This window comes from Osmia lignaria, chromosome 13 (assembly GCF_051020975.1).
Source record: "Osmia lignaria lignaria isolate PbOS001 chromosome 13, iyOsmLign1, whole genome shotgun sequence".
NCBI classification, from domain to species: Eukaryota; Metazoa; Arthropoda; class Insecta; order Hymenoptera; family Megachilidae; genus Osmia; species Osmia lignaria.
Window position 1 is genome coordinate 8353495 of NC_135044.1, and position 15431 is coordinate 8368925.

The following is a 15431-nucleotide window of genomic DNA, read 5'->3' on the forward strand; positions in this document are numbered from 1 at the left end:
GACGCGTGGGTAACAATAATACTCTATTATTGGCAAAAACGCTGGCCCAGGTTAACGTCTTTAATATTTCTACATCAATTTTCCACGTCAGTAGATCGAAGAAAGGTATAAGATCAGGTCTGACCTTTCGTTTCTTCCATTCGAGAACTTAAATCATCTTGTAAATCGATTCGCCGACTGACGTTCGGATAAAAATGATTTAATTAACGAGGGAAGTTTGAAGGAGGAAAGAGTCCTGGAACACGTAAGGTGGGCCACTTTCGTGGCTTCGTAATGTTTATTGAGAAAAGTTTGTCGGTCGTGGGGGTGGGAAAAAAAGAAACGGCTATAAATAATAAATCCAAGAGGCATCGTAGTACGGTTGTTCCGTACTTGGGAAAAATGAAAGGAGAGCTCTGTGATTTTCAAGGGCTTTGAACTTGAACGAAAGAAATTGAATCAAGACGGTGGGGGAAAGCTGGTGATCGGTCATCTTGGTTGGGGTTTGAAGCGTCGAGGGCGTCGCGACGTCCCAGCCGTTCCCTTCGTGCGTCGATGAAAAATTCATTCCCTCGTTGTGAATACAAATCGAGCCATTAAGATTCAAAGTGCATGGAACCGACGCGGCGGTGCAACCGACCACCGTGCATTCCAGTCACGAGACTTCTCGCTGCGTCCACGTGGCCAACTCATTTAATTGCGACAAATGAAAGCGGTCGAAGGAAGGTGTAACGTTAAAGAAAATAAGAAAAAATCGTTTCTATTAAATTCGAGGCTCAATGATAAAAAGTTTGCTCGTTACGCGCGATACGAAATGAGTAATGGCGAATGGAGTCTAGTTTCTGCAGCAACTGCAATTTCAGGAATAATCAGCACCTCGAATCAGCCAATCGAGTGTACGGTTGCATAAATCACGCGTATCCCACAGAGAGAGAAATGTACCTGGCATGGCTGGCAACACCAGCCCCGAACACTGCGCGTTAATTCGACTAGACCGTTTCTAATTTATATCTCGTACCAGACAAATGAGAACCGCTATAATTCTCTAATTATCAACCGCAACAAAAATCCAATTACATTTCTTGCCAGAAGAAAGAGGCTTTAACAGGAGATATAAATTATACGAAAAACTTGCGCTGTACAATGGTTACCAACTAATTATTTTCGAAATCTCCTGTGATCGTGTTAATTGAAGCAAATTGGTGCTCCTTAACGTCTCGCTTACCCCTTGTTAGTTCCAAGAAATTTCATTTCGAGCATTCGACGAGAGAGAGAGAGAGGTACTTTTGAGAAAATCAGTAAAATTAGGTAGTATTGCAGAAGATTAACAGAGTAAACGATCCGGTAGCGAAGGCGAAACGACGCGTTGCGACGCGACGAGACGAGAAACGGGTCGTTTTTGTTTGCAGCAACGAAACCGTGTCGTATTTCACAGCCTGCGTACACGTAATTTGGAAAGTTGGATTTTAGTTAGCCAGCGCGAAGCCGACTGCAGAATGGTAATTGCAAGAGTAACGCAGGTGACTGTAATTGATTCGCGCATTTGGAGAGAAGCACAGCGGAGTAGGATGTGCCTGGCGGGAATTACGTGTACGGTTACGTGACCTTTAGCAACCGCGTTACCACCCTGCAAACGATCCTCCACCGAAAGGCATTCCGTGTAACCTGATCCTTACTATCTCCGGAACTCGCGTAATACCGTTACGGACAAACGGCATATCCGGCCCAGCCTCGCTTGAAAAGGATTACCTACCTAAGCAAACACAAATTCTCGACGAGCCAATCCTTTGTCGTCGAAGTAACGAGGTAACGAATTTGCTTCCTTTTTTAAATCACTTTTTAGTCGAAACATGATTTATAAAACTTCCGGGAAAATTTCAATATCGTGAAGTATATAACATCGACAGGGGATGCGGTGGTGTACTTTTTAACGAAATTTCATTAAAAGCTCGAGGATTTATTATACGTATCTATGAAAAGCGTTAAATAACTTATCCTAATCGGGTTTGTTTTATTCAAGCGGCGACTGATTCGCAGAAGTAATCCTTGTAATTATTCCAAAGCGGTTGGATCGAAATCGTTAGAAGTTCCTGGCAAAGCTCGGCGAGATTGTTTCGCGATTGTTTCTGGTTAATTAAATGTACGATTCGAATCGTACCGATCTCGATTCTACCAACGAGAAGTCTTTTAATTAATCCTGCGCTGACTCGGAGTTTGTCTTTCGGTTTATTTGACAATTTCATTGATCGCTTCTCAGCCAGCATCGATTTACACACTTAAAATGGCATAAAAGATAACGGCAAGAAGATTCCCTAAAATCCAACGGCAGGATCAAGGTATGCGCTTTCGAATTGAGAGATTTATACCTATTTGCGGTCGGCCAAGTCCTACGGGACCCGAACCTTTTCGTCCAAGCTTTATTCGAATGCCAGCCGCAACCGACCCCTTCAGACAGCCAATTAATTTAATTGGCAAACCATAATTATTCTTCGTGCCCGAAGGATTCAACGACTATTCACCGTGGCACCGATCGATCAGTTTGCTTTACAATTTCATTCCACTCGTTTGATCGACGTATCGTGCTTCTCTTACAATTTTATTGCGTGTTTTCCTCCTCTGATTAAATACACTCTCGACCTTCTTCGCTCTGACTAAATATCCTCTTGTTCTACTTTAATTGACGACAAGCTCCGCTCGTCTGACTAAACAACACTCCTCTATTCGACTTTGCTAAAATATATTGCATAGATGCGCTCTTGTGCTACTTTATTCGGTCAGCTACTCTACTCGCCTGACTAAATATGCTCTTGTTCTACTTGGTTCGGTTGCACGCGCCACTTGCCTGACTATGCGTCCTCCTGTTCTACTTTAATCGACACTCCGCTTCAACCCAGCTGGTACTTATATGTATATTCCACACGTCCGATTAATTGCACTGTTGTTCTATTTCGTTCGACCGCCTATCCCATCGTCTGACCAAACACACCCTCCTTCTACTTGCTCCGACTGAGCACACTCTACTTCTACTTCGTTGCCCTACCTCGTCCACTTATCCGACTAAACACACTCCCCTTCTACTTCTACTTCTAAAATGATGACTTACTTGAAATTAACAATCAGCAGTGTTTCGTTCGCTTTTCCCCGAGGATTAGTTGCATCGTCACGAAACGTGTTTGAGCGGATGCGATGGCAAGTGAAACGTGGATGGATACTAAAGATCAAGAAAGTTATCAGGGGTAAAATATAAGTTTGATCGCGTATCGAGGCTGGCAGGCGAAAATTTTCGCGTGGTCGCTTTCCGAGCCTGTCTACGCAGACATTCACCTAGATTTCACGCAGCCCCAACGGGTTTCAGGCAGAAAGCAATTTCCTGCGGCTTTCCACTCTTTGTTTGCCCTCGTTGCATCGCACCCATCGTCTCCCCCCGTCCTTCCTCCATTCTTTTCCCAACATTTTCTACCGTTTCCTCTCTTCTCTTTACTCGAGAAGGATCAATCGAGTTAACGTTTCACAAATTTATTTCTTACCTCAAACAGAAGTCGAGGATTATTTTTTCTGCTACGAAACCAGCCGCGTGGGATGATTAATGGGAGGAGAAAGATTTATGGCCGGTGTTACTTGAAATTAGGCAGCAGCCTGACGTGTCCCATAGAAATAGCTTTATCCCTGTTCTTTCTCGTTCATTCATAGAATCCATTGTTTCGTTCGAGGGGGTTCGTCGAACAGAAAAGTCCAAGTCCGCGGAAAGTAAACAATCGGGAGATGGTATTGAAGGTTGTTCAACGTTTCTACCGTCGCGTCGCGTCGCAACTATTTCCCTGGAATCGTGCATTTTCATCGATGGAACAGGGCCAACGTTTCGAATTCACGAGGGAGGGAAAACGAAAACCCGCTCGCTGATGTATTATGACAATAATACGATGTATAGCCAGGAGTGTGTCCCATAGAGAGGGCAGACAACAATTCGCGATAGCTCGAGCCACCGGCTCGTGGAATAAATTGCTTGTTACCGTCGGCGATCCATAACGACTGCCATCAACACACTGGCAAACTCCCTTCTCACTTTCCACCATCCCTACTATCGCTTATTTTCTTCTTACCAGATATTTCAGAAAAATTACAACCCTCTTTTCCCATTATTACTCTTCTATCCTACAATTTTTTGCTTTTCTTCTACCGACATTGCTTCTTTTCTAAACGCTATAAATCATTGTTGTTTGTTGGTATTTCTCTGACAATTGTCGCATACCTTGTTTTATAACGTTCACAGTTATTTCAAGGATAAAACTAAAACAATTTGAAAACTCGTGTTAAACAAATGAACAGGAGAGCAATCGATTCGGTCCGACATGAGTGTCTATCGTCGCGCAACAACGTGCTGAAAAAAGCTATTATTTTACAATACATTACGGGAACAGAAACGGTATATCAAAGAGTAGTGGATGGTTCTCGTCACACGATATTCCAATCGCTTGAAAACCGATGAAACTCGATCACCTCGGTGCACACGGTCCTAACGGATTAACTATTCACTCGTACAACTTGCAAATATTAGCCAAACAATAAAATTAATAAAAATTCCGTGTAAATAATTGTAAAGAAAAAAAATAAAATTATTCATCGCATCAATAACTTACTGAAAAAAAAATGTAGAACCGAGGGCTCTCCACGTCGTTCATTGACAACTGTTCGAATGATTACCATCTTTTTCAATTTTATCTCGTTTTCCCTTCGAAATGATTGTCAGTGAAAGGGAGCCGAGTTCCCGCATTCTTGTTCCCCCATCGAAATTCAACAATCTCGTCAAACGATCGATCGGTCCTGAAGAGCAGCTGGGATCGCGTGTCTGCGCTTAATCAGGGAAGAAGTAGGACTGGTTGTTCGTTAAAATTAATTTATCCCGTGGAATGCGTTCCCTTTTCTCCTCTGAAACATTCTGACATATTACAGTTATCCCCTCTCTTTCTCTCCCTAAAGTACCCTCCTGACTTTGTTCCATGTCTGAACGACGATCACTTGTCAAGATCTTGGCATTTCATTATTCTTGCACGCGGCCTCGTTACCCGCCACCTTGGATACTCGAAAACAGCTGTATCCTCCCTTTTTATCAGGATATTCGATTTTGCAAATGCTGGCTACCTAAATCCTCCGTCCTGCGAGGGTTAAACGCGAGGATCGAAAGGTGGGGAGAGGGCGGAACGTGCCAAGTGCTCCCTTTTTCCCCTCTCCCGTCACGCTAGTAGTCATCTTCTCATCTCTGCATAGTACATCCCGACGAACTCGACTGGGTATATCGAATTCACATTCTTTGAATAAATCAAACTGAACTGCTGGACTAGATGATGATCTATGATATCAATGTTGGCCCAGGATCGAGCAAATAAAAATCCTTGCCGAGAATATCTATATATCTCTGTATAAAAAGGTGCGTTTCGCTCCATTATTGCCTAGTCGAAAGCTACTCTCGTCTTTTCTACATGCTCGCTTCGCGAAATAGATTTTCCGAAGCTCTTTTCAAACTGCTGCTTCTTCCTCCACGCTTGGCAAGTCGATCAATCTTGCAAATAAAAGAGAAAAAACGAAACAACTCTTTGGTTTTTGTGAAATTAGAGACTGCATTCGGTACTTACGAAATATTTTATTAATCAATTAAAGATTCAAATTTTAAATTATACATCAGAATATTTGCGCCTGACACGTAATATCAATTTGAATAATAATTCAAAGAAGCTAAAAGTTAAATTTGAAAATTAACTCTCCGTAAATTTTCAATAGATTTCTCTTTTCATCGAGTCAATCGACGTATTAATTAATCCTAATTATACAGGTAGAATCTAAGATAATTAAGTGAAAATTCAGTCGTTTAATTGCAATTTTCTTTCATCGAAATTCAAGTTGGATACGAAATTTTCCATGATCGTTTGTTCCCAATATTTTCGCGAACGTTTTAATCGAACAAAATTTAACGAACTTTACCTGGACTGTTCGATTCGATTTCTTATTATTCGTCGGGGAGGTGGATTGTTAGAGTGATTATGCGCGATTAATTAATCGTTGGTATCGATGAAAAAGGAAAATGATGGAACAGCAGGTGGTGTTCCAGGTAAACGAACGGAACGGTTCAACTACGCCTCTACACCAGACTGATCGATGCTCTAATTTCTATTCAATTAAATCCACCACGGTACAAACTACCATTGTTCAAAGTCCGCCGAGCTCGAAAGTCCCGCTCGAGTCAGCAAACTTCTCCCTGCAACGCTTTCGATTACCTGCGAAAAGTCCGTGGAAAATGTCCAACTTTCCGTTCGACGATCTCACAGAATCAGAGAAACATTTCCAAGTCGAGCTTCAATTTTCTATCTTCATTCATTTCTCTTATTCATCATTTAATTTCCTACAAACGCGATTAAGTTTAAAATAGATAAATAAAAAATTTGCTGGAAAACAGAAGATAGCGTAATGAAAAAATGTGATCGAAAACTGGCGAAGTATTAGGTATCGATTGCTGGTTCCATCTTTTCACCCCTTGGGACATCGGTGGCTGCAACGTCCCTCTGATAGAACGACGAAATTGTTCCGTCAGCAGCCAGCAGCCACCAGCAGCCGTGTCGTGCCTTGAAACCTCTCCCTTTATCTCTCAAACACCCTCATCCTGAACCTCTTGCCTTCCTTCTTGTAGATTTTCACCTCGGCTTGGCTATCTGCCTTTCCAACTCTCTATTCCTACCGATCCTTTCCAACTTTCAGTAACAAACTTGCGGTTTCTTTGTAATTGGAGATTCGAAAGGATTTCGATAATTGAAGATGAATGGTATTCGCAAAATTTCTACACCCGATTCGTAGTTGGAAGGAGAATAATTAATCAAACGATTTAGTTATCGATAGGAAAATTATTACTCGTTTCATGAATACTTACGAGTTCAATTAACAAGATTAAAAAGGAGTCACGTAGAAAGAAGAAATATTCCCTTGGGGAGAGGGGGGATAAATGCTTCCCTAAATCATTCTAGCCGCAATTTATCCGGCAGAAGCGTCGATGAACGACCATTCCGAGGTTTGCTTGTAATCTTCGAGTCTTCCTCGGATCTCGATTAAATCGACCTTTTCCTATTTTTCTCGCCAGGATAACAGACCTATCCCTCCAGCTCCTCCTCTTCTTTCTTCTTCTTCGTTTTCTTCTTCTCCTGCTTTTTTCCCCTCTCATTTTCGTGCACGATCGCGCGTAACAAAGTAGTCGGCCGGATAATGAAATTCCGAGTTCGACTCCGGTCTTGGAATCACGGACGACACTCGTGTTATTAACGAACGGAATTAAAGATTCGAGGGAGAAGTAACGGAGGAAGTAAATCGACGCACGGTCGACTAACTTGGTAGCTGGGAATTTTTCTAACGTACCAGGGGACATTTATTCGGTAAGAAACGTAGAGAATTTTGTCTACTGCACAGTTGCCTATTCGCGAGGGTTAATTTACCCGCCTTAACAATTAATCCTCCGAAATTCCTGGAAAATTTTCTAATTGCCTCGAATATCGAGGTATCGAATCGGCGGAAATCGACTAGCCGAGTTAATAGCCGCACAGGCTCGTCTTATCAGTCGGCATTGTTCTCGCGGCCAATTAAATCAACCGGAAGGCTGTCTATCTGTCTCGTCTGTCTAACGCGAATACGCGATTGTAACCACCGACTGTCGAGCACTTCCGTCGAAACGTCCTCGAGGATCTTCGGAGCCTCGCTAAATCGACGCATACCCGACTGACTGAGGAAATTAATTCGATTACGCGAGTCTGCATCTCTCTCCTCGGACTAATTTACCCTCCCTTTGCGTCATCCTGCTGAATCGAGACCTATGACGAACGTCTAACGCGTCTCGCAAGATGGTTGATCCTTTCGACAGGAAATTGATCGATTCAGGGATAGTTAGTTTTTAATATTGTTTCGCTGGCGATCAAATTGAAAGGTGATTTGCGAAGGTAACGAAGCAGGTAAACGTCACCGGATACGATTTCGACGAAGAAATTCGAGAGGCGAATAGTCTGTTCCCTTCAAAGAAACTTCATCTATACGACGCGACGTTCAGGAAGTAACGAAGCAAACATGAAAGAAAATATCGTTATTGGATCACTGAAGAGTTCAGGTACAAAATTAAAGCGTGGAACAATCAATGTGAACAGCTTGAGAAATCGATCGGTGACTTACCTACATATACAGGGTGTTCGATAACAGGTGGGTAAAATTTTAAGGGTGATTCTAGGGATCAAAATAAGACGAAAATCAAGAATAACGAAATAGTGTTTACGGCTTTGTTTTCCAATAATTAACAAGCAAAATTTTAAGGGGTGATTCTAGGGATCGAAATAAGACGAAAATCAAGAATAACGAAATAGTGTTTACGGCTTTGTATTCCAATAATTAACGTTTAAAAATTCGAGTAAAAAGCGCCTGAAACCTGCAACCCGCCCAGCACCGACGACTGAACGTCAGGTCAGCAGGGGTCTCCAGTACAATCATAACCAAGAATCGAAGCCGAATGCCGCAGTACCGAGAAACAGAATAGCACGAGGTAAGTTTCTACTATTCAACGATTCTTGGTTATGACTGTACCTTCCCCTGCTGATCTGACGTTCAGTCGTCGGTGCTGAGCGGATTGCAGGTTTCAGGCGCTTTTTATTCGAATTTTTAAACGTTAATTACTGGAAAACAAAGCTGCAAACGCTATTTCATTATTCTTGATTCCTAGAATCACCCCTTAAAATTTTGCCCACCTGTTGTAGAACACCCTGTATATACAGGGTGTTTCATTTAAAACAGGCCACCTAAATATCTCCTCTATCTCTGAAAATACAAAAAATGTTTCTGACGTAATCTAAATGGTTTTATAAGACAAATCAGATGGAAGAACCGTTTTTTATAAATTGTAATTTTTTAATCGTTTTCTCAGGTCACTCGTGTTTAAATTTTAGAGTCCACGGTCACTTCAAGCTCGTGCTATTAAACATGGATGAATGCACAATAATATTTGCTATAACATACAACAACAGAAAATGTGTGTACATACGTAAAAAACACGAGTGACCTAGAAAAAACGATCCTTCCATCTGATTCGTCTTTTGAAACCATTTAGATTACGTCAGAAACATTTTTTGTATATTCAGAGATAGAAGGGCTATTTAGGTGGCCTGTTTTAAACGAAACACCCTGTATTTCCTTTACCTCCTTTCGTTTCGACGACGGAAAGGACGATAGTTTGGTTAATAATATCGCGACATTGGATCGATAACGAGCCTTCAAATTCACGGCCGGGATATAGCGAGCAGTTAAAGTAATCGTAACGCGTTTGCCGATATCACGCGACGCGACGCCGATACCGCAACCGATTCCGTCCTCTCTTGGAATTATTTTATCGGCCGGCTGGGACTTCGATCGAAGCGTATTCGCGTTGAATACTCGGCTGGAAACAACGAAACTTTCTTTCTCTGCTCGAATGGAATTAATCGAATCCTTACTGTTCAATTTGACGAAAATAAATGTTTAGATAATTTTCGATACTTTTCGAAACAATTAGTAGGATTCGAAGATGAAACGAAGCGAGTGATCCGGTCAGCAGGCTTAAACGTCGCGACGCGACGCGACGGCCGCAAAATCGTCGCGTCGCGTCGAGTAACGAACTCGGATTAAGGAAATCCGTTTCCGTTTCGACCTCGAGGAAGCTTGGGGGTTTCCGTCGCCGCAACTACTACCTTCCGCTACGACTGACGAACACCGAGGTGAATTCAAAAAAATTCGAGCGATTTATCTTCACCGATTCGTCCGGAGGTAATTCGCGAATCGCGAAGGACGAAAGTAAAAACCGCGAGGTATCCCGGAGGGCAGTCGAAGAAAGGAATTTTTCCGCGTTTCCCGGGCGACACTGCCTTCTCAAAGGAAGTGGAAAGTTTCGAAAAGGAAGCCGTAGGCGACGGTAACAAGAATTCTATTTCGCTGTCTTCCGTATCGGCTGAGAAGCAGCCTCGCGGCTACCTCCTTTTATTTTTATCTTCTCCCTATCACTCGCGGCTATTCGACGTTTTTCCATTCGGGAAACACCTTGATTCGTCTAACAGCTCTTCTTCTCGTTCCTCTTCATTTACAAGCTCGTTGTTCGCGTCTGGTGAATTCGTACCCGTAAATCCTTCGAACACGTTCGTTCGGTATGAAAAATCCGGATATTAAATCCGAGAGTCGTGAACGGAGAAGATATAATTCACGGGAAAGCTGAGCAGCAAAAATTCTCAGCGTTCGTTAATCCAGAAACGACTGCGATTAATGTAATAATGCGATCTGATGGCCCTTAACGCTTCCGCGACTTCCTGCCTGCTGGATCCATTATGAAATCTACGTATAATTTGCCGCGTACGTCCTGCGACAGAACGAGACGGAAGATTTTAATTACAGCATTGTTCCCGGAATATAACAGGCCACGGTGACAGCCTGATGAATCTGTCGCAATAGAATGTTTCCACGTGGCAGAGATTGCTCGTAAGACGACCGAGTAATGAAACATCGATGATTTTCATTGCAAGCATCCCTGAACGGGTTAAAACGTCTAAAGGGAGGTTCGTGTTTCTTGCCCGCAGTATCTGCCACGTAAAAATCCGCGAACTGGCAAGTTTTTTCGATCCCATTTTTCTCTCTTCATTTTTCTTTTTTATTTTCCACGATGGTTTCAGCCTCTGGCCGGCTTTTGTCGTCGTTTTCCACGATAAAGAACGCCGACCCGCGTAGGCTTTGGAATAGAGATACAGGCCTGCTTTCCAGGCCTTTTTTGTCCCCTGGCCCGTGACGAAAAGCGTCCTGACGCTTTTATCGCCAACTCGCGTCTTCTCGGGGAACGAGAAACATTTGAAAATATCCGGACAGATGCGACGGTGACAGAAATTTCTCTCCTTCTCCGTGCTGGCTCGAACCGAATTACAACGTTATCGAAAGTCCTATCGCGAGAGAAGGTAAAGAAACTGTTCGATTCACCAGCGGTCTTCTGACAGGTGAATGGAAAAAATGTTGATTTCACAGCTGTCGATTGAAAGAAAAGTTGCAGTTGAAAAAGAAGCGATATTAATTTTTCGGATAGCAGCTGGCTGAAAATATTTCAATCAGGTAGCTATCCGATTTTCATACTTCCGTTTTATGGTAGCAGTCGGTTCGGACAAGTTCCAACGATCCATCTTTGAAGGGTTAAAGTTGCGAGGTGATTTTCAAAGATATTCCAAGCCTGTTGCCGGTCAGAGCGTTGAACTGAACTTTGAAATGGAATCACCGGGGACCGGAAATAAGAGCGACCTATTTCTTTCCACGGATATTGATCAAGCAACGGCCAAGTGTCTGAGAATCGACGACGCAGCGTTAAGTGCTCTCTCTTTCTCTCTCGGCTCGGCAAGAAATTCTTCCATCTCCTCCGAGTTGTTCGAAACTCGATCGGGCTCGGAAGTGAAATAAAAATGTTGAAAAATATTTTTAACGCCACCTTCGACGCCTGGGTAACGGGCCAATTTTCCGCGAAATCGGATCGTGCCGAATTTCTTTCGGTGGAAACAAGATCGGCAAAGTTACGAGGGAACTAATAGCAGCTGGTAACTTTTGCTCGTAGAATATAACATCGATCTGGAACTCGATCGAAGTTGCATCGTTGCCGCGTTCTCCTGTACGCTGTTGTTCGCTCCCTCGAAGGAAAATTCACGGGAAACTTTGACGGCATAGGGGCGTACCTTGTTCGAAAGCTACGGCTATTATGATGTTCCGCATTCAGATTCAAATGACGTTCAACTTGCAGCTACAGGGATTGCGACGATTACCGGCAATAAATATCCAACTAGCATTCATCGATCGATTAATGCTCATCAAACTGATCCACCATTAGCGTTATTAACAAAAATTTCCGAATATCTTTGAAAGAGGAGCTTTTAAGAATTTCGTGGTATTAGAAGCGAAGCGAGCTAGAATCGATAAGAAACGGATATCGAGCCACGTCCTCTCGATTTCCGGTATCGATTGAAAGCTACGATGCTGTCGTCAACCGACGGAAGTCGAGAATCCTCCGACGTTCACCCCCAGAACTTTTCTCCCCTCCCATCCTCCTGTATAACTGATACTCGTTCGTTTTTTGAATCCTCGAAACAACGAACGATTTCTTTCCGAGCAACCGCTATCGGTGAAGCACTAGCTGGCTGAACGAAGGGTGGGGAAAGAAGAACGGGTAAAAGGCGAGGGACGAAAATCGAGAATTTCAGAGGCCAATTATTCGGTCCACTCGAACAGCACCGCGGAAAATTAAACGGTTCGAGGACACTAGAAATAAATACTTCGCCCCTTTCGCGTCACCTACTCTCCGTTCGAGGGTGCTGGAAAATTACGAGTAGGTACCAGAGAGACTTTGAACAAAAAAAAAAAAAAAAAAAATAGCAGAGGGAAACATTTCTGCCTACGTGTAATATATAGTCTCCTCGATTGGATTTTCGAGTGGAATTCGAAGCCGGGCCATTTCCTCTTCTAAACAACCTTATGTTAACCATTCGCGTTAATCAATTAATAATCGTTATCGATAAACATCCCAGTCGCTATAAATAATCGAACCGTCAATCAAGGGAAAAAAGTGGAAGGGAAAAAAGAATGATAAATTTTCCCGCTGTTTCTCGCGAAGTTATGAAGACGAATGCGTTGTTTGCTTCGACGAGGGGTTGCTTTCCACCCGTTCCGCGCAAACACGAGGAAATCTTTTAGAGAAGAGTAATAAATAAATAAAACTGATTCTGTTTCAGACACGCATTGGCCGGTTTTCATCTGCGTTCTCATGGCGACGACGGTGCTTTCCTGTCGGCAGAGCGAGTTCCAATGCGGCAACGGCCGCTGCGTCGCCCAGAACAAGGTGTGCAACGTCGTCGACGACTGCGGCGACGGCAGCGACGAGCCTCGACAGTGTTCTCGTGAGTACCGCCTTTACGTTTCACCAATTTTTCTAATCGATAGAGTAAAAGCTGGATATATGCAACATCGCTATCCCCTCCACTTGGAGGGATCCCCCTAAGCCGAACCGAGCTGCTCGGCGAGGAAACCGTGTAATATGATCCGACCGTAATATCGGTGTGACTAATACTAATTGAACGATAAAATTTTTTTATTTTTAACTTTTTCTTAATGAAATTTTTACTAACGCATTTGTGAAATTTTTCTGATTAAAATGGTACCAAACACGATATGATTTGAATTATATTCATTTATTTATTTATTTATTCTGAATATGCTGCTGAACTATTGACTGCAAATTAGGTGCTTTATGATGTTAGAAGCAGCCCGTGATTTCCATGAAACCGGACAGTTTCTTCCTATTGAAAATTAAAGTAATTTACAAGCTAACAGTAATAACAGAATGATAATAGAATAAATAAACAATATAGAATTGATACCTCGGCTACATATGTATAAGGCAGGCCGTACACCAAAGATACATCAAACACGCAACATGCAACATGCAACACGTCGCATGTTGTGTACGAACGTAGAATAGGTAGACTGGATATATGCAACGTTTAAATGCCCAGAATCAACACCTCGGCTGAATATATGCAACATTAAATGCCCAGAATCGACACCTCGCTTGGATAAATGCAACATTAAATGCCCAGAATCGACACCTTGCTTGGATAAATGAAACCTTTGAAATCAGAGCCGACACCGCGACTGGTTTTGTTTTCGATCTCTGTTGCTTTTCGCCAACCTTTAACATTAATTTTAGCAAGTAATTATAATTGAAACTATATCGTGTTTGGTACCATTTTAATCAGAAAAATTTCACCAATGCGTTAGTATAAGTTTCAATAAAAAAAAAGTGAAAAATAAAAAAGTTTTATAGTTGAATTAGTATTAGTCACACCGATACGTTTCGGCTCTTTCCTTTGATCATCGGACCTCTCTCTTTTCACCACCGTCTGTCCTTTTCTACGTTCACGCTTGGCTGCTCGTCGCGTGTAACCCGAGATTAGACACCTCGACTGGATATATGCAACGTCTGGTTCCCAATGTTTGTTGCATATATCCAGCTTTTACTGTACTTAACTGTATTTACTGTATGAGTGGGAACCGGAGGGTTCGGGTAGCAATTTCGTAAGGGGATTCGGATGATTCTATTAACGAGTGATTTCTATGGATGTTATAATAGCGAAAGATGATTCTATCCGACAAGCCGCGCATCAATTATCCAAAGTTTCGTCGCCAATCAAAGTTGGTTCGCCCGCTGGCATCATGCGGCCGACGCGGATTAACTCGCTTTCCAGGCTAACTCGATTTCTACTCGCGTCTGTTCGCTTCCGGCGTCGTTTCGTCGTTTGCATCGAACCACTGCGAGATGTATAGACATAAAAATTCACCCGTGACACTCGGTCTCCGGGTATTTTTAACGAAAAATTAAATTTAGCAAGTTTAATCTCTGGCAAAACGTAAAGTTCTAACGCGTTTCCAGCGGGTCTGGGTCACCAGATTGACCGAACTTCCTCGTTCCAGTATTAAACCAGGCACACAATAACGCATTGAAGCGTCTCTAACAATTCTATTCCAATTATCATTTCTGAATAAGTTGAAATAGAGCTCGTTCTGAATGCGCCACGAACAATAATGGAACTTTGGTCTCGTTAAAAAAGAAAAAAAAACCGCCTATATAGGGTAGGTAAAAAAGTTTCGCGTTACAGCTCGACCTTCGACGTATTTTCTCGAATCGACACAATAATTAGTCGGAGATCTGAGGGTAAGAATGATCCTCTTGCATACGGGACGGCGCGGCGAGGGCAGCAACGTTTCTCTCGACTCATTGTCAGCTTGAATGCGGCAACCGATCCTCTTTCTCATTGTTCCTGCCGGGCCACGATTCGAGCTGTTTCAAAGCCACCACGATTCCCGATTGTCGTCGACTCGAAACTGTTTCCACTTCGTTAGAGAGCCTGTCCTCGATTTCTTTCGCCTTCGTTCCTGCGCTTTCAGAACGTTTCGTTCGTATAATTACGATTTCCCCGGGCTCGAGAGAAAATTTGCAACTGGACGGTATAAAAATAGTTGGAGAACGAATATATATCTATATGCCTTCGCGGTAGGATTTCTTGGTTTTACGAGAAATGTCTTGACGGAATCGTTGGAAAGACAGGGGATGTGTTTCCCTTACTCAGACTGGCTGTTATCGACAGACGGTGATAAAATAGGGTAGTTTGGTCGGGAAATCGGTGGGCAAAAACGCGTAGCCCGATGCTGTGCCTCTAATTTTTTCCTGATTTATTCCTTTCTTGCCGGGAACGATCCATTAAACAACGTCGTACATTACCGATCAAATCAGGCTTCCATAGTGAAAACGGCGATACAAGGGGATGTAGAAATAAATTTCATCGATTCGTCCGCGGTATATTAATGTGTAACTGTCGCTTTGAAACGGTCAACGT

At 42.8% G+C, this 15431-nt stretch overlaps 1 protein-coding gene across 3 annotated transcripts in view; it reads left to right on the forward strand.

Annotated features, from left to right (window-relative positions):
* The window catches only part of LOC117602038 (uncharacterized), a 62870-nt gene that overhangs the window by 23058 nt on the left and 24381 nt on the right, over positions 1 to 15431 (forward strand). For all 3 annotated transcript variants that reach the window (XM_034319499.2, XM_076691754.1, XM_034319500.2), the window contains one exon: positions 12771 to 12935. In XM_034319499.2, coding sequence (XP_034175390.1) covers positions 12771 to 12935 — 165 coding nt within the window. The remainder of the gene's footprint in view (positions 1 to 12770; positions 12936 to 15431) is intronic.